General features: G+C 40.5%; 1 protein-coding gene across 3 annotated transcripts in view; it reads right to left on the bottom strand.

Moving 5' to 3' along the window:
- The window catches only part of YLPM1 (YLP motif containing 1), a 75,793-nt gene that overhangs the window by 37,284 nt on the left and 11,935 nt on the right, over positions 1 to 26,574 (bottom strand). For all 3 annotated transcript variants that reach the window (XR_004057239.1, XM_030930086.1, XM_010382646.2), the window contains exons 2-5: positions 22,501 to 22,737; positions 20,566 to 20,745; positions 18,514 to 19,505; positions 799 to 2,916 (exon numbers count right to left, since the gene is read on the bottom strand). Coding sequence is in view for 2 of the 3 variants with exons in the window: in XM_030930086.1 (XP_030785946.1) it covers positions 799 to 2,916; positions 18,514 to 19,505; positions 20,566 to 20,745; positions 22,501 to 22,737 (3,527 nt within the window). In the remaining variant the exon portion in view is untranslated. The remainder of the gene's footprint in view (positions 1 to 798; positions 2,917 to 18,513; positions 19,506 to 20,565; positions 20,746 to 22,500; positions 22,738 to 26,574) is intronic.

Genomic DNA, 26,574 nt, shown 5'->3' with positions numbered 1-26,574 from the left:
TGTCACTGACTTCTAAATTCCTATCCCAAGATACAGCTGGTTTAAGGATTAAATGAGTTATTATATACAACACACTTAGTACAGTTCCTGGCCCGGAGTAAGCATGCAGTAAATGTTAGCTTTTGTTATTAATGTTACTACAGGAAAAGAGGAAAATTATGTAGATACCTATACATAGTTGATTGTAAGTCAAGAAATCCTATTTTCCATTTCACAAAGAAAACATTTGGTTATGTAGAAACAAGTAACATCCTCAAGGAGAAATATCTGCTTTTAGTTATAATGAAAGATAAAACATCCCCAAAAGAAAGCATCAATAGTTAAACAAATCTGAGGATGCTCCTAAGCAAACCATTCTTAGCTTCAACAAAGAAAAATACAGCACTTTCCAAAGTTATACCAATGATTAGTGAATAGAAAGTCTATTAGATCTAATACCAAAGAACAAACTGCTTACTGGAAAAAAATGAAGGTTACACATGAACCCTGTGAAATCCAGAGCAATGAAAAGTTGAAGTTTGACACTTGAAACATGCACAGGCATGGCATGCCAGCAACACATCTATGAAGGCCAAGAGAGCAGTCAATTTTCACATCTTAGGGCATAAGTTTATCATTAACACAGTTCCTAAATACCCATCCTAACCCTAAAACAGCACCGAATGACCAGAAATATAAATTAAAAGTATGTGATAAGAACTTGAAGTAAAATGATTCCATTCAAATATATATCACTTTAAAAAGAGCAGTCTGAATGTGTTTTTTATTAAAAGAAATGATCTGAAGGAGTCAACTTACCGAAGCATTTTCAGTTCTTGTGCAGCTTTCAAAATGATTTCATGCTGCCTCTGACTGAGAACCATTACCCCTCCAAGGCCTTGGTCAGAGTCTAAGCTTGCATCGGACCCCATCATTTCTGAGGAATGATGTGAGGAGGACATATGTTCCGCCATGGGGGAATGTCTATCCACATCAGATGGGTACCATCTGTCTGACAATCGTTCTCTTTCCCAGTCCATTCTGTCAGGAACATAATCTCGCTTTTCCCGCCATGTATCTCCTCTTTCTGGATACTCTCGAATCCTCAACTCACCCCTATCACGGAAATCTCGATCATACCCATGGTCTCGATTTCTTTCTTCTCTCCATCTATCATCCCGATATCTATCCAAAGGTGGAAGAGGTGGGAGGGGCGGTAAAGGTGGAAGAGATGGAATATCCCGTTCACGAAACTGTGATTCTTGTTCATCCAGTGGTCTCCCATAATCTCTGTCCCACTCATTATCCAAATTTCTATCATACATATCCATGGGTCTTCCAATCCGATCCACATCCCTGTCCATGTCCCTGTCCATTTCCCTATTGTAGTCCTCATCCATATCCTGGTCTCTCTCCCAATCATCCCACCAAGGGCCTCGCCTATCTCCATCATGAGACCGAGATGGTGGTGCTGAGAACCTGTCCTCTCTGTTATAGAGCTCTAGTGTATCATCTTGATAGTCACGTTCACATTCTCTCCAGTATCTCTCTCTATCCCAGTCATCGAGTCTTTCTCGTTCCATTGGAGCATTTCTACCATCTAATGGAAACTCTTCATGCCCCTGCTCTTCTCCATGGTTCCATGGAGCCCTAGGAGGCTCATCTCGGTGGTATGGATACATTTTTTCCCCACCATCTCCTGGTTCTGGTCTGAATGGACCTCTATCACGACCAAACTCTGATCTTCCCAGTCCCCTTTCTCGACTGCCAGGCCCTCGAGGTGGTCCCCTCTCCCTGCTCCCAGCTCTTCGGGGTGGTACTCTCTCTCTACTCCCAGCCCTTCGAAGAGGTCCTCTCTCCTGACTGCCAGCCCTCCGAGGTGGTCCCCTTTCTCGGCTGCCAGCTCCACCCCTGTCCTGGTTCCCTTGCAGACCACCTGGCACTTTCTCCCGACTGCTTCCAGGCCTCACCAACCCTCTGTCCCGGCTACCTTCTCCTCTGTTCATCTTCTCTCTACTGTCTTCTCTTCTACCCATCATCTTATCCCGAAAGTCTTCTTGCTTGACCAATCCTGGGCCTCGACTGATTGCCTGGCCGCGACCTCTGTTTACTAGACCTTTATCCCGTGTGTCTTCCATTCTGCTTTGCCCAGGACCTCTGTAAGATGAGCTACTGCCTCTATTGCCTTCTAATCTATTATCTCTATTATCTGGCCGAGGCAGGCCTTTATCTTGGTTGTTTTCTGAATGGGGTAGACCAACACCCATAGGTTTAAAATCATTATCTGCTGTTAATGATGATGTTGCTACTGCTGCTGCTCCCTCCATCCCCCCTGTTTTTGAAGGAAAAGCAGATTGAGCAGGTACAGGCTTATTTGCAAGGGGTACAGGCTGAGTAACAGCTTGGGCTTTGTCGATTTGAGTCTCCATATTTTGAGCATTCTGGTCCCAATTAGAAGGCTCTACGGGCCCCTCCGAGACTTCGCTTTTAGGTGGCTCCTGTTGAGAGTCGCTTAGATTCTCATTTGACTGAGCCGCCTTGACATCCTTTACATCTGCAGCAATGGAAAATGCAGCTGATTGCATTTTAAAATTCTTCTGCTGGTTACTACTGGTGTCTGCTAATGGTTCTTTGTTTCCTGAAAGAGGTTCTGCTTGTGACTTAGGTTGCTGCTGATGTTGCTGTCCAAAAGTTGGTTTGGGGCCTTTCCATTGTGGTCCACTCTGTCGAGGACTTAGGGATGTACTGGGGGTAATATAAAATTGAGATGCTGGCCCCCGGGGAATCATTCCCCATTTGCTTTTAGTGCCCTCTGCTGGGTGACCTTCATATCTGGGTCTTGGCCCATCGGGGCGATTTCCTTCAAAACGAGGCCCTTTGGGTCTCGGTCCTTCACACCTTGACCCTAAATCCTCAAATCTTCGAGGACCATCAAATCTACAAGTAAAACAAAAGATATTACTCAAGACAGTAAAGCAGAAAAAAAAATTCTCCATGTAAGAATATTTAAGGCACTCTTGCCTCAGAATTTGTTTACAACAATGACTCTTTTCAGTCATTAAATAAATCCTGAGTCACCAATATCTTTAAACCAGTATGTTAAGGTGGCAGTGCTCAGAAGGTCTTAGGACAGCTGTTGGACATCATGTCAGTATTATCTAATTTATAACATATCTCCTGCAGCAAGTCACTGATATACTGAACAGTTAAAAAGCAATTACAGGCCAGGCACAGTGGCTCACACTTGTAATCCCAGCACTTTGGGAGGCAGCGATGGCCGGATCACCTGAGATCAGGAGTTCGAGACTAGCCTGGCCAACATGCTGAAACCCTGTCTCTACTTAAAAAAAAAAAAAAAAAAAAAAACACAAAAATTTAGCCAGATGTGGTGGCAGGTGCCTGTAATCCCAGCTACTTTGGAGGCTGAGGCAAGAGAATCACTTGAACCTAGTAGGCAGAGGTTGCAGTGAGCTGAGATCACACTATTGCACTCTAGCCTGGGTGACAAGAGCGAGACTCTGTCTCAAAAAAAAAAAAAAAAAAAAAAGCAATTATAAATACTGTGCCTTAGGAGACAGGAAAGGCTACTCATTTTAAAGAGAAAAAAATTATCAAATTCCATAACTGAGCACTTCTGGAATTAAATTGTAACTAAAAACTAAATATGAAAAGACAAACAAGAAAATACAGGATGATTATATTGTTAGAGCTGGCACTAACATTTCAATCGAAAAAAGTTAAAAAAAAAAAAAAAAGAAACAGCAACCCTATCTTAAGAGTAGGCTCTGACATTTTAAAAAGTCTGCACAGTTATTTTTGTTATGAACCCACTTTCTTATCCAGTAAAGAGATAACACATCCCCTATCTGTCAGGCATTACATTACATCCAAGAGATACAAGAATAAAATATCATCTGTGCCCTCAAAGAGTTTACAACCAAATATAAAGATAATCTAAGTGTAAATAAGTACTAAGAGGTGTAATGTCTCAAGTCTATGTGTATATAATAAGGACAACAGAACTGGAGAGACTTATGTTGAGTCTTTTTTTTTTTTTTTTTTTTTGAGATGGAGTCTCGCTCTGTTGCCCAGGCTGGAGTGCGGTGGCGCGATCTCCACTCACTGCAAGCTCCACCTCCTGGGTTCACGCCATTCTCCTGCCTCAGCATCCCGTGTAGCTGGGACTACAGGCGCCCGCCACCGCGCCCGGCTAATTTTTGTATTTTTAATAGAGACAGGGTTTCACCGTGTTAGTCAGGATGGTCTCGATCTCCTGACCTCGTGATCCGCCCGTCTCGGCCTCCCAAAGTGCTGGGATTACAGGCATGAGCCACCGTGCCCGGCCTATGTTGAGTCTTGAAAGACAAATTATCTGAAATAAAGCTGACAGAATGAGCTGGAGATGAGGAAAGTATATGGCAAGGGCACCTCAAGCTAAGGAAACAAGATGAGGAAAGGCAGAGAAACTTGTATCAGCAGAGCATGTTTGGAAGTGCAAATAGTTTAGCATGGCTAATGCAAAGGGGAAACAGAGTCAAGAGAGCTGATAAAGAGGGAAGTGTGGAAAAGCAGCACACTAAAAAATAAAGAGGTAAGCGAAGATCACTCTCCAGAAGACTGTGTATGCCTCATGTGGCAGAGACTACTGGTGGTCTTCCAATACCCATTCCCCACTTATCTACAATAACAGGCCTCCGGTTTTCAGCTAGTCACAAGGCTCTCCACACAAGGGACTCTCTTTCTCAATATCTCTTGCAGCTAGAACTGGCAGCCAAGTTTTGGCCAAGGAGCTGAGAGTGAAAATGATTTGCACATCCTCTGGGTTGTCCCCTTAAAGGAAAGAGCACATCCTCCTCTTCACTATTTCCTTTTTCATGCTGGTTATGACATGGTGGTGAAATATCCAGGATCAGGTAAATCAGAAGGAACTGGATTCCTGAGCCATCATCTAAGTCCTAAGAGAGAATAAACTTCTAACTTGTTAAAGCCATCTGACTTGGATCTCGATAATAACAGATAAATTAATTCGGCTGGTTAAGGAGTTTGGTGTTACCTTATAAGCACTTAGAACCACTAAATATAGTCTGATTTTTAAAAGATTGCTTTAGCAGAAAAACAGTGGACAGAAACAAAAAGTTTAAAGATTATCTCTACAATGTGGATAAGTGAAGGTGATGCCTAGCCCAAGGCAATGACTGATATGAAAATGCAGAGGAGGGGATAAAAGTGAGAGATGTAAAATAAGGTAGAATTGATAAGATTTTGTCACCAGTAGAAATAAAATGATAGGGGTAAGAGAAGAATTTAAGATGATTCCAAGGTTTCTGGCTTAGATGACTGAGTAGTAGACAGTGATGCCTTTCATGCCTTTAATGAGTGCTAGGAGGCTTTTTCTTTCATTTCTTTGGGAAATCAATGAAGACTAATAAATTCAGTGTTGGAAAAATATTTATTTCCTATCCCTGTGACTTTAGGCTTTGTTGTTCTAAATGTCTAGTTTCAAAGAGATGAATACTTCCACTAGGGGACACAACAAATGATTCCACTAACCTGAAGTTGAGACCCCAACTTTATTCGGAAGTTTCAAATCAAGAGGCAATGGAGAGAGGGTTACTGTATTCACTGGGGATGACTGATCCTAACCTTCAAGGGGAATCTGGGTTACTACCACACAATACAGGTGAAGTGGAGTACGTCCGAAATGCAAGAGATCCTCTAGGACATCTCTTAGTATTTCCCATGTACTGAGATTCAAGTCCATGGAAAATTGCAAAGGGTTTTGTAGAACTGCAAATAGCACAACTAATTCAGAAAGAATCTGCTAATAGCCCGTATCTTTCAAGAATGAAAGCCTGGGTCACCCCATCAGATAAGGAATCAGCACCGGCTGAGGTACTTATTTAGAGCAAAGGGAATATGGAATGAGTAGTGGAAGAACATACATACCAGCTATGACCACATGACTATTGTAGAAATACAGACTACAATAGTTACAAGTGTTTCTTCCTTAATTTGATATATATGTGTTTAAATATATATATGTGTTTGTGTGTGTGTGTGTGTGTGTGTGTGTGCGTGTATTAACCAAATATTTTTTGGTTCATTTGTTTTCTTCCTTATTATCTAACATAATATGTGTTAATAGTTAACTTTATTATTTCAGTATTTAAGTTACAGAACATGAAAGAGGGAATGTGAGTCAGGTAGGAAAAGGATGAACTAATATTATCCTAAAGACAAAGAAAACGACTTTTTGTGCTCTTCTGGGGAAATAGTTAGAATGTTTTTGGTTGTCCAGGAATAAATGCCTCATGTTAGGCGTGAAAATCTCCCTGTGACCCAATTTAATCAGAAACATACGGGAAAGGCGGCCAGGCACACTGGCTCACGCCTGCAATCCTAGCACTTTGGGAAGCGGAGGCGAGTGGATCACTTGAGGTCAGGAGTTTGAGACCAGCCTGGCCAATATGGTGAAACCCTATCTCTACTAATAGAAAACTTAAGCTGGGCATGGTGGTGTGCGCCTATAATCCCAGCTACTCGGGAGGCAGAGGCAGGAGAATCACTTGAACCCAAGAGGTGGAGAATTCAGTGAGCCGAGGTGGTGCCACTGCACTCCAGACTGGGTGACAGAGTGAGACTTCGTCTCAAACAAAAAAAAAAAAAAAAAAAAAAAAAAAAAGAGGCAGAGAGAGAGAGGGACAGAGAGAAAGGGAATTTTGGGAAATGTAGTTCAGCCTAGCCGAGTTGACCTTTTACAAACTCATTGCAAGGAACTTAAAAATACACAAACCCATAATAAACAGAGAGAGGGGGTAATCAGAAGATGAGAATCTTGTCTGTAACTTCTGAAAGACAAAGAACAAATATGAGCGGTAACTTACAGAGGAGGAAGAAGTCACAGTTTAGAGTACTGATGGCAGAAGGGGATAAAATCAAAAGGAGGTGGGCTTGCCCAGAGAACATCAAAGAGGGTCAGGATTCTCAGGCACTAGGGGGTGCTAGGGAAGGAAAGGAGTAAAACTTGGGGCTAAAAATATGTAAATCTATATTCAGAACTATCAACCAGCCTTTCCTTAGGCTGAATGTCTCTTCAATCCTTGAATTTGAGAGTCCCCTAGGAGTAGTGACAGTTCCTTACCCTTTTCACATAAAGCAGAAACGTGACAGGTAACAAGCCCCTCCCATACACACAGAGCTCCCAATCAGTTTGTCAGTGTCTTCCATGCTTAAACATAAATGGACAGCCAAGGATTGCTAGATATTTGAGGAACATGTCCAACATGAAAGAAAAACTAAAGATAAATAGGATCTGAATTTGGAGAAAACAGAATGCAAAAAGCAGAAAAGAACTTTCAACTCAAATTGTTATCCTCAGAGAGATTCTTAAAGAGACTGCATCTATAAATCAAGAACAATGTGCTATTTATAAAAAAGATCAACACCAAAAGAACCACAAAAAAAATTTTTCCAATTCTCAAAATAAAAGATACAACAAAAGGATTAGAAGTTAAAGTATCTCAGGAAATATAACAAAATGTAAGATAAAAGACACAAAGATAATCAATCCAACAGATCCAAAATCCTGCTAATAATGAAGAGTTCCAGAAACAGCAAATGAGAGAAAAAAAATTAATGAATAAATAGCACAAACAAATATCCCACAGTTAAGAGATTCCAATCTCTAGATAGAAAGGGTCCAGCATACTGAGTACTCAGTACAATTAATAATAAAACTAAATAAGAAAACAGGCCGGGCGCGGTGGCTCAAGCCTGTAATCCCAGCACTTTGGGAGGCCGAGACGGGCGGATCACAAGGTCAGGAGATCGAGACCATCCTGGCTAACACGGTGAAACCCCGTCTCTACTAAAAAAATACAAAAAACTAGCCGGGCAAGGTGGCGGGCGCCTGTAGTCCCAGCTACTCAGGAGGCTGAGGCAGGAGAATGGCGTGAACCCGGGAGGCGGAGCTTGCAGTGAGCTGAGATCTGGCCACTGCACTCCAGCCTGGGCGACACAGCAAGACTCCGTCTCAAAAAAAATAAAAAAAAAAGAAAACAAAAAACACTGAAATTTCAGAATACCAGAGATTTTTTAAGTTTGGGAGAGAGCAAGTCACCAAAATAGGAAAAGAATCGGAACGGCATAACACCTACACAAGGTGACAGAAGAAAACAGAACAACGATCCTAAAACTTTGAGGAATAATTATCTCCAACATCAAATTCTATATCCAAATTAGCAAGCAAGTGTGAGATTAGAATAAAGACATTGTCAGATACAGGATGACTAAGAAAATTTATCCCTCACCCACATTTCCTTAGCAAGTTACCTGAGCATGCCCTCCAGGAAATAGAGGGACTGAATGGTAACAGGAAGCCATGAGATTCGATAAATAGCTAATCACATTCTGGAAGATCGTCAAGGGGAATGCTGTAGTTAACACCCATATGGCAGAGTGTCGAGGAAGAATGAAAACTTTATTTTTCAGGACAGTTAAATAAATATATAATATCTAAAATGTGTAAGTGTGTAAGTCGTGAAAAGAGCAGCATAATTATTTAGTGCTATGAAGATGGCGACCAAAAGAAACAGCTAAATAATTAAAAAAGGATGCCACTGGAAAAAACATTTGGGGGGTGTGGGGATGGGGCAGTGGGTGGCCATTTGGCCCAATTTTTTTAAATCATGCATATGAATCACTTTGATAAAAATGTAAACTGTTATCTCTTTAAAGGGCACAGAAAGAGGATTAGCCCTCATCAGAAGGGCTGCTTCTCCTGAGACCACAAGATGATAAGCATGGTAAGTACAACTAAGGGTTAGAAGTGAGATGTTTTACTGAGCTTGACAGGTAGACTTGATTTCCTGTGAGGCAGGAAGCTAAATTATAAATATAATGCAAAATAAAAACGTTTGCTAACATCAAGAAAGCAGCACTAGAGTAGATGGTCTATGTGAAGTAGTGAAGGTTTGGCAGAGCTATAATGGGCAAAGGGGAAAGAAGGTGACCAGGAACTTGTCAAAGTATATATATCACAATGCTAAGTAAGGATGAAGAGTATATATTTACAGAAGGAAAAAAAGTATGCCACTTTAGGGCTTATGAAGGTTTGGTTCCTTTCTTGGAATTACACTTATTAATTCAAAGTGCCTCAATAATATATCGGATGAAAGTTGTATAAAGTCATTTGCTATGTATTAAGACTATCTTCCACAATGTACAAGAGTCCATGAGAGACCTTATCAACATGTTATCTAGTATTCTAATCAAATTCTAAGTATGAGCAAAGTCCCTCCTAACAAAATTGTGAATGCCTTGAGAATTTTATCCATGACTGACATTTTGGAAGAAGCCACTTTTATTGAACATCTACTGATTGTCAGGTAATGTGCTGGTGCTAAAAAGAGAGTCATGCCTAACCTCAAGGAGTTCACTGTCCACAGGAAGAGTGAGACAATTAACTCAACAATTAGAACAGAATTTGATAAATATGGAACATATTTGTCTTGCTATCCAAAGTATTCCCAATGTCTGACTGCATTAAAGAATCCCGATCTGTAATTACTGAAGTGCTGTTCCAGGGCAGGAAAAATAGGAATAAATAAAGCAAAGAATGGCAAGAAGGGAATTCCAGACAAAGAAAAGAGCATGTGTAAAACCCAGAGGAAAGGACAAAGGAATTAGAAGGCATTAAAAGGTGTGCAGATAAGAGGACATGGCAGAAGAGTTGAAAGGGCAGGGTGCTTTGTTTTCAGACCAAATTGCTGATCAACAGCCAAGGCCCATCATTTTGTTTTCATTCTGGGGGCCAGAAAATATTGAAACCATCTGAAATACAATTTCAACACTACATATAAATGGTAAATATGTATCACTATTTGATTTTTTTTTTTTTTGTCCTTTTCTGAGACAGGGTCTCACTCTGTCACCCAGGCTGGAATGCAGTGGCGTGATCATAGCTCACTGCAGCCTAGACTTTCTGGGTTCCAGCGATCCTCCCACCTCAGTCCTCCGAGTAGCTGGGACCACAAGTGCCCACTACCATGCCTGGCTAATTTTTTATGTCACCGGGGTCGGCTAATTTTTGTATTTTTGGTAGAGATACAGATTCACCAAATTGCCCAGGCTGGTCTCAAATTCCTGAGCTCAAGCAATCCACCTGCCTCAGCATCCCAAAGTGCTAGGATTACAGGCATGAGCCACTGCACCTGGCTATTACTGGACTTTCAAATTTTCAACGTTCAAAGATGTACAAAATAACAGACTCAAAACCATTTTCATTTATAAAACTGGAGACCTTTTAAGCCTTTTTAACAAATATATCAAGAGATACTCATATTAAAAATCTGTATGAAAATAAGCCACTTTTAAATCAATATAATGAAATACTATGATCCTTTTGACATATAAAAACATGTATTTAAAATATAGTAGAAACATTACATAAATTCACTAAATACAATCACATAAAAACGCATGCATTGTACATTGGTCAGATGAAAAGAAAAATAAGCAAATATTTGTTTTAAGTATTTAGAAAGTGTTTATTTGTAAAGTGTGTTATACACTCCCTTTAAAAACCCCTAAAACTAGGTATAAATACCTTAGAATTATAAAAATTTCAAAATTTGATATAAAACTCTAAAATGTAAAAACCTAAGAGGTATGATGCAGTTATACAAATACTTTTAAAGAAGGTATTTTCTGTATTCTACTATTTGCAGAAACATACTAAAATTAACAAACCATGGGAATTACAAGATACGAAATTCTGGAATTAAAATTCCTTCCCGTTTTGTTTTCATGTGAAATAGCACCTGTTTTCTAAATATGTATAACCAAGGTCCTAAAATTAAAATTCCCAAAGATAAGTAATCACTATAAACAGGAACAATCATAACAAATGGAAATATAAAGAAAACCTATAGCACTCACAGTCCCTTACTAATTCTAGTAAGACAGCTATAGAATGGAAGAAGTCCACAATTCCAATCCTAAAGCCAGTCGAAACGTAGTTGTGACTGATCAGAAGCCTTGATATTATAAAGATTTCAATTCTTCCTCCAAATGGTCAATGGATTCTATGCAATGCTCATCAAAATTCCAGCAGGTTTTTGAAAACCGACAAGCTGATTCTAATAAGAATAATCAAGACAATTTAGAACAGGGGTCAGCAAACTATGGTCTATGTTCCAAACACAGTTAAAAGTGATCTTTTTTACATTCTTGAAGGTTTAAAAAAAAAAAAAAAAAGGGCTGTACATGGTGGCTCATGCCTGTAATCCCAACACTTTGGAAGGCCAAGGCGGGCAGATGGCCTGAGCTCAGGAGTTCGAGACCAGCCTGGACAACATAGGGAGATCCACCTCTACAAAAAATAAAGTAGCTAAGTATGGCAGGACACGCCTGCAGTTCCAGCTACACAGGAGGCTGATGTGGGAGGAATGCTTGAGCCTAGGAGGTCAAAGTTGTAATGAGTTGTGATCCTGCCGCTGCATTCCAGCCTGGGCAACAGAGTAAAGACCCTGTCTCAATAAAATTTTTTTAAAATGTGAAAAAAAAAAAAAAAAAAAAAGAAATAGAAAAAAAAGAAAGAAAAATATTTAACAGGGACCAAATGTGACCCACAAGGCCTAAAAATATTTACCATCTGGCCCTTTATAGAAAGCTTGCCAGGCCGGGCACAATGGCTCACGCCTGTAATCCCAGCACCTTGGGAGGCCAAGGCAGGTGGATCACCTGAGGTCAGGAGTTCAAGACCAGCCTGGCCAAAATGGTGAAACTCCAGCTCTACTAAAAATACAAAAATTAGCCAGGCATGGTGGTGCATGCCTGTAATCCCAGCTACTTGGGAGGCTGAGACAGGAGAATCGCTTGAACCAAGGAGGCAGTGGTTGCAGTAAGCACCACTGTACTCCAGCCTGCGTGACAAAACCAGCCTCCATCTCAAGAAAAAGAAAAAAAAAAAAGAGAAAGAAAGCTTGCCAATCCCTCATCTAGAAGCACAGAATTGGAGGACCTATACTAACAGATAAATTTATTGTAAAGCTACAGTAATTAAAACAATATGGCATTAATGCAAAGACAGACAAATAGACCACAGGAATGGAGAGTCCAGAAACAAACACATTTAACATTGGATTTATGATGAAGTCACTGCAAAGTAGTAGGGGTGACTTCTTCAGTAAATGGTGTTCGAGTGAACTGGATAGTTATTTGGAAAATAATAAACATTGATCCCTACCTCACACTATATAAAATCAGTTCTATATAGAGTACTGATTTAAAAATAAAAGGTTAAAGAAATAAAAGACATAAGAAAAAGTAAATAATAATATTTATAGCCTTGGGATTACTTTTCTTTTTTTTTGAGTCAGGATCTCACTCTGTTGCCTAGGCTGGAGTGCAGTGCACAGTTCACTGCTGCCTTGTGGTCCCAGTTATGTGGGAGGCTCAAGTAATCCTCCCACCTCAGCCTCCCACATAACTGGGACCACAGGCACATGCCACCAAGCCAGGCTAATTTTTTACTTTTTGTGCAGACAGGGTCTCACTATGTTGCCCAAGCTGGTCTCAAATTCCTAAACTCAAGCAATCTTCCTGCCTCAGTCCCCCAAAGGGCTGGAATTATCAGTGTGGGCCACCATGCCCAGCTGACAATATGTTTCTAAGAACAGAAAGAAAATGTGGTGCAGTAATCCACTTAGTTATTACACAGGATGAACCTTATCTTATCACATATTTTGTGACAAGAACCTGGACCATCTCAATTTGCTAAAAGTATATGTGACAGAAATATTTCATCTTTTAAAATGTTTGTGTGCCCAAATTTAATGGATGAGAAGAGTTTGTCTTTAACATTTTTTCGCTATCCCTTTATTTTATTTTGTTTTTATTTTTGAGACAGACTCTCACTCCGTCATCCAGGCTGGAGTACAGTGGCGCAGTTCTGCAACCTCTGCCTCCCAGTTTCAAGCAATTCTCATGCCTCAACCTCCTGAGTAGCTGGGATTACAGGTGTGCACAACCATGCTCAGCTAATTTTTGTATTTTTACTAGAGACGGGGTTTTGCCATGTTGGCCTGGCTGGTCTCAAACTCCTGACCTCAAGTGATCCCCTCGCCTAGGCCTCCCAAAGTGCTGAGATTACAGATGTGAGCCACCATGCCTGGCCCCTTTATTCTTATATTCTGTAAATTATTTGTAAAATTACTTTAAACTTTAAAATAAAAAGGGTCCATTGGACCTAAAAGGTAAATGGTAAAGATTACTTTTCTAGTATACTGAAATCAAACTGTTATACTGCAGAGTTTACTTTTTTTTTGAGACGAAGTCTCACTCTCGCTCTATCACTGTGTCGCCCAGGCTGCAGTGTAGTGACTTGATCTCGGTTCACTGCAACCTCCACCTCTGTATTCAAGTGGTGCCTCAGCCTCCCGAGTGGCTGGGATTACAAGAGCAAACCACCATGCCTGGCTAATTTTTGTATTTTTAGTAGAGATGGAATTTCGCCGTGTTGGCCATGCTGGTCTCAAACTCCTGACCTCAAGTGATCTGACCGCGTCGGCCTCCCAAAGTGCTGGGATTACAGGTGTGAGCCACTGCGCCCGGTCTGCAGCATTTACATTCAAGTGCTCATTAAGAAAATAAAAAGTCCTGCAGTGAGAAATTTCTAATACATATAATGGACAAAGAACTGTCGTGCAGAATATACTAAGAACTCCTACAAAATCAGTAAGACATAAAACCCAGTCAAAAAATGGGAAAAAGACTTGAATCAGCATTTCATAAAAGAGGAAATCCAAATGAACAATAATCAAATGAAAAAAGTGAAACCTCATTAGTCATCAGGGAAATGTAAATTAAATCCATTATCATGATACCACTAAACATCCACTAGGATTGCTAAATCCTAAAAGTTTAACAATACCAAGTGTTGATAAGGATGCAAAAAAACTGAAACACTGAAACACTGCTGGTGGGAGTATGAACTGAAACAACCACTTTGGAAAAATGTTTAACAATACCCATTAACGCAGAACATGTATATACTCTATAATCAGGCAATTCCAATCCTTAATAGATATCCAAACAAAATTAAACATACACAAACACACACATACATCTAAAGGGACACATACAGCATCAAAAGACACACAGCAGCACTTTTCATAATAACCAAAAAATTTCAATGATCATTAATATTAAAATGGAGAAACAGATTGTGGTATATTCATACAATGAACTATTGCACAGGAATGGGAATAAACAAACTACTACTACACACAATGTGGATGACTCTCACAATAATACAATGTCAAGTGAAAGATGCCAGACTCACGAGTACGTACGGTATTATTTCATGCATATAAAGTTCAAAATAGGCAAAACTAATCTATGGCTCAGTATAACAGTTATCTTTGGGGTATTAGAAAACAACTGAGGGGGATGAGGGAGATTTCTTGGGCATTAGTGATTCCTATTTCTTGATCTAGTAGTAATACCACGTGTGTCTTTTTTGACACGGAATCTCCTTCTGTCTCCCAGGCTGGAGTGCAGTGGCATGATCTCAGGCAACCTGCGCCTCCCAGGTTCAAGCAGCTCTTCTGCCTCAGCCTCCCAAGTAGCTGGGACTACAGGCACGTGTCACCACATCGGCTAATTTTTGTATTTTTTAGTAGAGATGGGGTTTCACCATATTGGCCAGGCTGGTCTCGAACTCCTAACCTCATGATCCGCCCACCTCGGCCTCCCAAAGTGCTGGGATTACAGGTGTGAGCCATCACACCTGGCCAATGTGTGTCTTTATTTTGTGAAAATTCACTAAGCTGAACACTTAAAATTGCGTGCTTCTCTGTTACCTTTCAATAAGTTTTATTATATGTGAAAAATAAAAGGTCCTGGAAAACCAACATCCACTGATATGACAGTTTGCTGGAGCAACAGTAGTCTTCTGGAAGACTGAGTGAATCCAATGATACACACAGTGTCAAAACAGCTCCCCTAGATGCTCAACAACGTGACATGCTATTTACATGTCATGCAGTTTTGTCACGTGACTTTTCAGAAATCTCGTTTTTAGAAAGCAGCCTAAATCTGGATTTTGCAGAAGCTCAAAGCCATTTACAGTACTTTATTTGTAACAGCATGTTATCAGTAAATTTGTTTAGCTGTGTTCTAAACGCTTGCTTTTCTACTTAGCTTTGATTATCAAAAAAAAAAAAAGTGGCTTACCATATCAGTTATATGTTGATAGCAAAATCTGAATTAGGAATAAAGAAGTTCACAGGTTTCCTTAATAGTATAGATTATTCTTACTTCAGTCTTGTTCACTGACTAACCAGCTTCCCACTGATTTTTTATCTAGTTACACTGGAGAAAAATAACTATGCCTGGGTAACAGCCCCAAACTATACTCTATAAGGGCTAAGTGAGCAAAAGAAGCAGAGGGGTGACTGAAATGGCAATGACATAAACTAGTGTGGGGAAAGGTTTTCAAAACAAGGTGGATAATGTGAGCAGGATCCAATTCAAGGATTAAAAAGTCATCCTTATCAAAGCTGCAGATGAAAATGTTGAAGAGCAATATCACATCCCTAAAACAATATAATCATTCACCAAGATTTCAGCAGACTGAAATGATGGCACAAACCTAACTAGAAAAAAATCTAAAAAGAAATGTAAAGCCTTAGAAAAAGAAACAAGAAAAACAAAAACAAAAAACTGACCACACAAGTTCAGGATAAGAGCGACTTGGCTTAATGAAAGCTAATGTGAAAAAGACCTGGGAAGCTAGATTGATGTTAAGCTCAACAAGAGTCAACACTGTGAGAGTGCTGGAAAAAACAAACAAGAAAGCAATTTGTTAAGCTATACAATATAAGCACATTATTTATAATGAAGTTGGTACTAGGCCCATGGTCCTCTGCATCTGAAGTAAGTGTTCATTCTGAAGGAGGCTAACGAACCAAAGGCCCTTCAAAGGACAGTGAGCAGTACAAGAGGAGGAGGTTAGAACCAACGTTAAGATGAAAAGAATCTGAGTTGTGATTGGCAGAGCAAACTGGGTAAGGCAGGGTGAGGGAGACACGAGGGTAATAGTTTTTAAATAACCGTAGTGACACACTGTAGAAGAGGGATAGGATAATTCATTCTGTGTTGCTCCAGAGGCAAATCTAGAATCAACAGATAAAAGTTAAAGAATCACATTTAGGTTCAATGTGAAAAACAAACTTTCTAGAATCAATGACTTATATGGTAGTGTTCCTTATCACAATGCCAATGTCAAGTATACAACTGCTCATCACAGAAAGTACAATGGACTTAAAGTGGATCAGAAGTCCTTGGATTCTAATCCCATCTCGACCATTTACTAGCTGTGTTATATGAGGCAATGTATTTACAACCTCTGAATCTCAGTTTTTCTTATGTATTTATTTACCTCCTGATATTACTAAGAGGAATAAATAAGATATGTGCAAGACCCATTTGTGACAAACTGAAATAGAATACAAATGTGCATTGCAGTAGACGGATATAATATTAGATAATTGCTAATATCCTCCCAGCACTGAGATTATTAACTTCAGAAGTTATTTTCTTCTGAAGTAAGAAAAAACTTAAAATAGGTCCTAAATTCACACAGCCAAGATTTAGTAGGCAAAGAGAGAAAATATTAACATGACAGAAATCAAGGGAGCAGGAAATGTATGTTTCATGAGGTATTAAGAATGTACTTCTCTGACAGCAAATTAGTCACCAGATCTAAAAGGCAATGCTCACTCCCGGAGATAAGTACGAATTCAAATCAAGATGATACACATACCAAATAAGCACTGACAGTATAGGCTTGGATCACAGCAGTAAACAGTGCTTAAATAGTACTTTTGCTTTGGGGACCCCCCCCAGACTCAACTGTACCTGTAATGGGGTTCTACTCACTCAGCTAAATAATCCTGACTGAGCAAGTTACCCAATCCTCTCAGTGCCAGTTTGTTAAGGGTAAGTACAGAATAATCTGCCTACTTCACAGGTTGTTGAGAAAACTCCCATGAGATAATAATGTGTGTAAAGTCTCCAGCAAGGCTTCTTGGTACACAGAGGAATTCATGTTAATTGCCCCTTTCTCTTAACTTTGATTGTGGAGTTTTTTGTGCCACACTGCATTCAGAATTATAAACTTGGGGAATAAAAGATATTTTGTTTTCAAATGTTAAAATGAGGTTGAAAAAAAATGATGATGTAGATCCATTGAGATGGAAATCTAAGCAATATGCAGATTGGTGGAAAAATAAGTTACAAGATAATCTACTCAGTATGATCCCATTTTTGTAACATATATTTTTAAAATGATTCTCTCCAGATGGTAGAATTAGGTGACTTTCACTTTTTTCTACACTTTTCTGTAATGTTTGAATTTTGCATAAGAAGTATGCATTTCTATTACAATTCCCAACTGAGAAAAAAACTGACTAAAGTATTTTTCTGGCTGAGTGTGGTGGCTCACGCCTGTAATCCCAGCACTTTGGGAGGCCAAGGCAGGCAGGGAGGCGAAGACAGGAGGATCGCTTGAGCCCAGGAGTTTGAGACCAGCCTGGTCAACATAGGAAGACTCCCATCTCTATGAAGCATTTTTAAAAAACTGGCCAGATGTGTTGGTGCGTGCCTCTGGTCTCAGCCACCTAGGAGGCTGAGGTGGGAGGACTGCTTGAACCCAGGAGGTTGAGGCTGCACTGAGCCATAATTGCATCACTGCACACCAGCCTGGGTGAAAAAGTGAGACCCTGCCTCAAAAAATAATAATTTCCATAGAAAAGTTATCATTTAGGTCAACTTGGGGAGAAAAATCTATTTTTACAAACTTGGAAAAAATGAACTTAAGAGTTTTTAAAAGGTAAAGAGAAAAAACTTACACACCAGCAATTTGTTTTCTTTCTAAATATGTGGTTCTGGCAAAACAGAAGTATCTCCTTAACTGGGAAAAAAATAAAGGATGTAAGCTCCATGGGGGCAGGAATTTTATGCGTTCTGTTATATTCACTGCTCTAAGTACAAGAGCAGGAACTTAAATATTTGCTGAATGGATAAAAGTCCTACTTAACTTATGCTAAATTTAATTGCCTCAAGCCAGTAGAATATTGGCTTATTCATCTTTATCTCTAACAACTAACAAATTATCTAACAAATAGTAATTGCTAATTCAATTATTTGTCAAATGAAAAAGCAAAAAAAGATAAACTTTAATATTATTTTTAAAGCTACTAAGTCAATATAAAATGATAAGCATTACTCCACAATACTACATTCATTCTGGACTGTAATCTCTACAGACAGGACAAAAGCAGACATCAAAGAAATGGGGGCATGTTACCTTTTCTAGATTTCATACATGATGTCTAACAAGCAGACAATATAAGTAGAAAGAGAGTATAAAAATTGTATAAATGAAGCTTTTTATACCATTGAGAACCCAACAGCCTAAATCAATAACATAGCCAAACCAAAAAAAAAGAGAGAAAAAAGCAGACCTACCTTGGGCCTCTTGGACTTTCCAAGTAACTACTTCTAGGAGGATCTGGAAGCAGGCCACCTGATCTCACTGGCATGTCCTTCACTGCAGTGATTGGCTGAGATGGAGCAGCAGAAGACTCCCCAAGTCCTTGATCAGATGAGAATGAACTGTATGGCAGAGCAGACTTGCTCAAAGGAGCTTTTGAATTCACTTGTTCTGATGGACCAGCTGATTGCAATGGAGGATGGTAAGTTGTGGGTGGGGCAGAACCAAAAGACACAGGAGTAGGAAGCAGTGCTGGTCTAGGTTTCTCTGGAACTTGTGAGCTCTGTGAACTGGAGGCTGGTGGAACTGGGGCTGCTGTTAACTGAGGAGGTATCCCTTGTGGAACTCCAGGGGGAGGTATTCCTGGAGGAGGTGTAGCTGAAGACAATGGTGGGAGGGGCATGACAGGTGGAGGTGCTGTTGAAGAGAGAGATGGTGGGGGAAGAACTGGTGGTGGCCCTGCAGAAGACAGGGAAGGTGGGGGGAGAACTGGAGGTGGCCCTGCAGAAGAGAGAGAAGGAGGCATCCCTGGTGGGGGAACAGAGGTTGGTAGAGAAGGTGGCATAACAGGTGGGGGCATGCCAGGTGGTGGCACTGTAGCAGGGAGGGCAGGGGGCATCACTGGTGGTGGCAATGAAGGAGGCAACACTGGAGGGGGCATTGTAGGTAGAGGTGGAGGCATCTGAGAATATGGAACAAAAGGAGGTGGCATTGACATGTTCCCAATATACTGGTTCTTCATGTTCTGAAATGAATTGACTTTCTCCTGGAGATAACTCTGAGTGGCTTTCATATGTCCCTGCCATGTTTTCCACTGCTTCTCATACTCCTGAAGCTGATCTTTATGAGGATAGGAATGGAGTTGTTCCTCCCATAGCTGAAACTCTCGCTCCCATTCTTGGTAAAGATGTTGAAACTGTTGCTGCTGCATCTCATAATGCCGCAGCTGCATATCTACAGACATGGTCTACAAATAAAAGGATAAAAACTATTTCAAAATATTCATATTAAGAGAATTAATCATAGATTAAAATTTTGATGAATCAAGGGCATTTGACACTTTAGGAAATTAGAACACTAAAGACTAGGAGGCTAAGAATAAGTTTGTCAAGTTCTTTGAGTGATGATGATTTCTTCTTCCTTCTTTTGGCTTACACGACTTACCACAGAGTTAGAAAAACCAACCAAACAATAAAGCAAATACCTATCTTAGCAATAAGTATTTTTCAAGTTTTTAATATGGATAATTTTAAGAACTTGAAAAATGATCTGTTCTTATAGATATACAGACACAACATTACACCTCAAAGATACAAGACAAACAAGTACCTAAGTCACTTTATCTTTTATGGTATATTTCCTTAGGTTTTTTTGTGATGGCTGTTTTCGGCCTTTTTGCTTATCTGTTACTGTAGTAGTTTATAGGCAAAACACAGGTTAACCTGTAACTATATGGTTAAAATCCCCAGCTCTTGGCCGGGCGCGGTGGCTCAAGCCTGTAATCCCAGCACTTTGGGAGGCCGAGATGGGCGGATCACGAGGTCAGGAGTTTGAGACCATCCTGGCTAACACGGTGAAACCCCGTCTCTACTAAAAAATACAAAAAGCTAGCCAGGCGAGGTGGCGGGCGCCTGTAGTCCCAGCTACTCGGGAGGCTGAGGCAGGAGAATGGCCTAAACCCAGGAGGCGGAGCTTGCAGTGAGCTGAGATCCGGCCAATGCACTCCAGCCCAGGCGACAGAGCGAGACTCCGTCTCAAAAAAAAAAAAAAAAAAAATCCCCAGCTCTTAAGACCCTTAGCAATAGTAAGCTAACATCTGGCCTGGGTTGACATGATCAGGAAACTCTACTATAACCCATCCCTCCACAGTCCCCCAGGTAATGTGGCAGAACTTGGGCACCCCTTGGGAAACAATTAATTGTCAACAGTTGATATCTTTTGTTTTTCACACTTAAATCTTTCAAGAATAACAAATCATTTCAATGTCTTGGGGCAACTTCCTATTTGTGGACTACGGAAGCACTTGCCTGTATATGCGGTGGGGGCTGTATAATCTGCTGGTACTGTTGCAGAATCTGCTGTAACTGAGTGTGCTTCTGCATTATTCCCTGATACTGGAAACCGACTCGATGTTGCTGGTGCTGCTGCCAGTGTGCTGCTGCAGCCTGCAACTGCTTTAACCTGGCATCTTCTTCTGGGTCCTCAGACTAAAGATAAAAGAGGACACATCTTTATGTAAGTCATAAAACAGCAACCAAAAATATTTTATAAATGTATTATAAAGTCCAGAATCCCTACAACTCAGAAACATCTAACTGTCAAACACAGTTATCTTTAGTTCTTTTTGGATTGAGAACAGTTATTCTATCTTTAGATAAAACACATAGCTCTATGTATACTATTACGGACACTAATACAAAGGAGTTTATAAATTCCATAGTCTTCACTAGAATAATAATCTTATTATTCCTAAATATGACAACAATTTTCCTAGTAGAAAGTGGTACCAGGCCGGGCACCACACCTCACACCTGTAATCCCAGAACTTTGGGAGGTCAAGGCGGGCAGATCACTTGAAGTCAGTAGTCCAAGACCAGCCTGGCCAACATGGTAAAACCCCGTCTCTACTAAAAATACAAAAATTAGCCAGGCGTGGTGGCAGGCACCTGTAATCTCACCTACTTGGGAGGCTGAGGCAGGAGAATCACTTGAACCTGGGAGGCGGAGGTAGTAGTGAGCCAAAATCGCACCACTGCACTCCAGCCTTGGCAACAGAGTGAGATTCCATAAGAAAGAAAAGAAAGAAAAGGAAAAGAAAAGAAAAGAAAAAAGAAAAGAAAGAGAAGAGAAGAAAAAAGAAAAGGGGTCTCAACTATTTGTAAGGCTGAGGCAGGAGGATCACTTGAGCCTGGGAGGCTGAGACTGCAGTGAGCTGAGATTATAGCACTGCACGCCAGCCTGGGTGACAGAGTGAGACCCTATCTCAAAAAACAAAAACAAGTGAACCTTAAGTTATAGACCTTTTCACTCTATGAGAAATCCCTTTCTTTTTTTGTCACTTTTCACCGATGGACTACAATATAACCATTATAGTTTGATAAACCCTTCATATAAGGCTCTTGGGAGAACAATGACCTTTGGACCAATATGAGAACCTCCCATGTGCCACTCACTATGCTGAGTGACAAGGAGTGACATTATCACATTTAATGCCTCAATACCTCTATGTGATAGCTACTACTGAATACACCCATTTCGCAGAGAAGTAAATTGAAGCACGGAATGGTTATCAAATTTGCCCAGTCACTACCAGCAAGTGGCAGTACCTGAATTATAGCCTGGGTAGCTGGACTCTAAAAGCTCAAGCACTCAACTATTGCCCTGTACTGTCACTATGAACATATGCTGGCATCTTCCTTTAGTGCTTAGAGGTACTCAATTCAGAAGAGTATCTAATTCTTCACTCAAACTAGGAAAAATTTCCTTTTCTAAACCTGATACAACAGGCCAGGCGCGGTGGCTCATGCCTGTAACGCCAGCACTTTGGGAGGCCGAAGCAGGCAGATCACTTGAGGTCCAGAGTTCGAAACCAGCCTGGCCAACACGGTGAAACCCCGTTTCTACTAAAAAATACAAAAATTAGCCGGTCGTTGTGGTGAGTGCCTGTCATCCCAGCTACTCAAGAGGCTGAGGCAGGAGAATTGCCTGAACCTGGGAGGCAGAAGTTGCAGTAAGCCAAGATCGCACCACTACACTCCAGCCTGGTCAAGAGCGCGAGATTCTGTCTCAAAATAAATAAATAAATAAACCTGATACAACAGATATCTGATTATTTCAAATGCAACTTTCTAGGTACTTTAAAAAACAAAAATATATATCCATTTATGATAAAAGTATACATAAATGAATCAGAAAAAAGTTAAATTATTTAATAAACACTAAACAATTAATTATATGGTTACCTGGGGTTCCTCAGGTGGGAGAGGAGGTGGCACTTCCTCATTTGGAGGTGGCAATGGGGGCTCCTCAGAAGAAGGAGATTCCGGAACTTGACTGGTGGCAGGTACTGTAACTTCTTCTTTTACCGGCTCTGGTGTATCCTTTGCTACCACAGGACCCTTTTTGTGTCCTGGCAAATGAACTTTTGTCCTCTGTTGCAAACTGAGCAAGTGCTGTCGATACCAATACTGCTGCTGTTCCTACAACAGAAACAATTTTTGAGAATTCTTGTTGACAATCATGTATCTCTGCAACTTGGTGTTGACAAGGAGCTATCTTTATGTCTGTGTTCATGTGTCTATATGTAAGAAAAGGCAAAGCTAGACTGAGGAAGACAAATAAGTTAACAAGACCTTAAACACAGGCTACAGAAAAATTTCAGTTCCTCAAATTTATACATTTAAATTAAACCATAGATACTAATTCAACATGCTTTTGTACTCTTTTTTTTTCTTTTTTTTTTTTTGAGACGGAGTCTCGCTCTGTCGCCCAGGCTGGAGTGCAGTGGCCGGATCTCAGCTCACTGCAAGCTCCGCCTCCCGGGTTCACGCCATTCTCCTGCCTCAGCCTCCCGAGTAGCTGGGACTACAGGCGCCCGCCAGGTCGCCCGGCTAGTTTTTTGTATTTTTAGTAGAGACGGGGTTTCACCATGTTAGCCAGGATGGTCTTGATCTCCTGACCTCGTGATCCGCCCGTCTCGGCCTCCCAAAGTGCTGGGATCACAGGCTTGAGCCACCGCGCCCAGCCCCTTTTGTACTCTTAATAAACACATGCTTTTGGAACTTGATAAATGATCAGGGTAAATCCCTTTAGTATTCACAGCTACTTATTTTTAACCTGGCTTCAGTTTGTTCAGATTTATTGACGGGTCTTGTAATTAATGAATAGAACTGAACAGTACTACCTATCTTCTCTGCCTTCTCTCTTTCTCCTCCAGCGCTCCTCCCTCTTCTCTTTCTTCTTTTTTTTTTTTAAAGACTGCATCTTGCTCTCTCACCCAGGATGGAGTACAATGGCCTGAACATGGCTCACTGAAGCCTCGACCTCCCAGGCTCAAGCAATCCTCCCTCCTCAGCCTCCTGAGCAGCTGTGTTCATAAGCATGCACCATCACACCCAGCTAATCTTTTTATGTTTTATAGACACGAGGTCTTACAGGGTTGCCCAGGCTGGTCTCGAACTCCTGGGCTCAAACAATCCTCTCACCTCAGTCTCCCAAAGTGCTAGAATTACAGGTGTGAACCACTGCATCCAGTCTCTTCCCTCTTTTAAACACCTGTTGTGGCATTAGTCTAACCATACTCAGATGTATGCACATATAAGAGAATATGCTGTGTTTTATTTATTTATTTTTTTTGAGATGGAGTCTTGCTCAATCACCCAGGCTGGAGTGCAGTGGTGTGATCTCGTCTCACTGCAACCTCCACCTCCCAGGTTCAAGCGATTCTCCTGCCTCAGCTTCCCGAGTAGCTGGGATTACAGGCACCCCCTCACCATGCCCAGCTAAATTTTTGTATTTTTAGTAGAGAGAGGGTTTCACTATGTTGGCCAGGCTGGTCTCGAACTCCTTATCTCAGGTGATCCACCAGCCTTGGCCTCCCAAAGTGCTGGGATTACAGGTGTGAGCCACTGCACCTGGCCAATATACTGTCTCTTAAAATGCTTTCGATTTATTTTAAAGGCCTTAGTTTTAGGCTGGGCGCGGTGGCTCAAGCCTGTAATCCCAGCACTTTGGGAGGCTGAGACGGGCGGATCACGAGGTCAGGAGATCGAGACCATCTTGGCTAACACGGTGAAACCCTGTCTCTACTAAAAAACACAAAAAAACTAGCCGGGCGAGGTGGTGGGTGCCTGTAGTCCCAGCTACTTGGGAGGCTGAGGCAGAAGAATGGTGTAAACCCGGGAGGTGGAGCTTGTAGTGAGCTGAGATCCGGCCACTGCACTCCAGCCTGGGTGACAGAGCGAGACTCCGTCTCCAAAAAAAAAAGCCTTAGTTTTATCTTTCATACTGTAATTTTCTGAAAGCTTATTTTGTGCTTTCATGTTTTAAAAATTACAACAATAAGCTTCGTATGGAAATATTAGAAAATACAGCCAATCCTCATTATTCTTGGATTCTGTATTTGCAAATTTGCCTACTTGCTAAAATTTTTATTTTTCTTTTTTTGAGACAGGGTCATCTCCCTCTGTCACCCAGGCTGAGTGTAGTGGTGCAGTCTTGGCTCACTGCCACCTCTGCCTCCTGTCCTCAAATGATCCTCCCGCTTCAACCTCCCGAGTAACTGGGACCACAGGTATGTGCCACCATCTGGATAAATTTTGTATTTTTTGTAGAGACAGGTTTCACCATGTTGTCCAGGCTGGTTTCAAACTCCTGGACTCAAGTGATCCGACTTGGCCTCCCAAAGCGCTGGGATTACAGGCAAGAGCCACCATGCCCAACCTAAAATTTATTTCTAAACCCAGAATCCATACTCACTGAGCTTTCCCAGTCATTCACAAACATGTGGAGAGCAGTGAAAAACATGAGTCCCCTGATGTGTGCATTCCCAGCTGAGACAAATCGCAAGGTGATGCTCTGCCTTCTTGTTCCAGCTCTATACTATAAATAAGTGTCCTTTTCAGTCTATTTAGTGCCACATTTTTCATACTTTTGTGCTTTTTTTTTGTTGATTTCACTGTTTAAAATGGCCCCCAGGCACAGAGCTGGGGTGTCCCGAGAGCAAGAAAGCAGTCTTATGTCTCACAGAGAAAAGATCTGTATTAGGTCAGCTTTGTTTGGGCAAGTGCTACAGTACTGCTGGCCATGAGTACAATGTTAATAAATCAACAATATGTACTAAATAAGGTGTCTTTAAACAGAAACACACATAAGCAAGGCTATGTGTTCATCAGTTGATAAAAATATGACAAGAGACTCACAGGAACCGAACCCTGTATTTCCCCAAGGAGCAATGGTTCAGTATTCACTAATTCAGTGTCTATAGTGACTTTAAAAATCTCAAATAAAAAAAACTGACTACACAGGTAAGTAATAACTAATTAATTAAAATCAATAAAAGAAATCTCACCATCAGAAAAAAATTACAGGAGTGTCATTATCCTAGTATTATATAATTTCCCATGGTTACAAGGTTGCATAAGGAAAACCAAAAGTTATCATAACACAAAAATATTCACTGATGAACTGCTCTGTATACTTATATGACTAACAAAAGCATATGTTTCTACTACAATTGTATGGATGTAGTATTTTAAGAAAGTGATGTTGGAGAACACTGGAACTTATTACTTCCAGCTGAGGATCTGATAGAAGTCCTACCAGTTAACAACCAAACAGTACTTTACAGTAGAAACTATATAAGAGAATGGCTGAATACCAAAAGTTGAAAAACAGTCCCTATAAAAATCAATAAATCCCTAAAGTATTTTTTCAACATGTCAAAAAATGAAATAAAAGATGATCTATACTGTTGTCATACAATTTTCCCACGAAAATTATAGCAAAGAAACCTAATCTACACTTTATTTTTTGTTCATTCTAAAACTTGGCTATGATTTCATTTATAACAATTCCATCAAATATAAAATCTGCTTATTCTTATCACTTTGAGCTTTGTTTTTCCAGACTGGGTCCCAATCAAATGTTTTATGTTTTACAATAAACATTTGGTTCCTGTGTTAAATGAATTCACTTTACTTGCCTATTTTCTAATCCAATTATCTTTGGATAACTAGCATTTCCTACACTGTTAATATTTTCTAGTATAACCCCCCTAATTTTCCATACGCAAACAAATGCATTAAATATACATGATATATACCTTTTTCTCACCAAACATACTGATTTGTTACCTACTTTTCATTCAAAGAATGTAATATTTCTTAGGGGACAGCTGCCGTCCGCTCTTTTTATATCTTATCTGGTAGTTAAGCATAGTGCTGGAGCACACAGTAGGATGTCAATAAATGGTTATTGATCAACTGAAGCCCTTCCCTCTCAGTCACTCATTTCTATTACCTGAAACTTGCTCCAAT

Source organism: Rhinopithecus roxellana, chromosome 5 (assembly GCF_007565055.1).
Source record: "Rhinopithecus roxellana isolate Shanxi Qingling chromosome 5, ASM756505v1, whole genome shotgun sequence".
Lineage (NCBI taxonomy): Eukaryota > Metazoa > Chordata > Mammalia > Primates > Cercopithecidae > Rhinopithecus > Rhinopithecus roxellana.
Note: the sequence above shows the minus strand (reverse complement) of the source record. Positions and strands in the feature narration are given on the sequence as shown.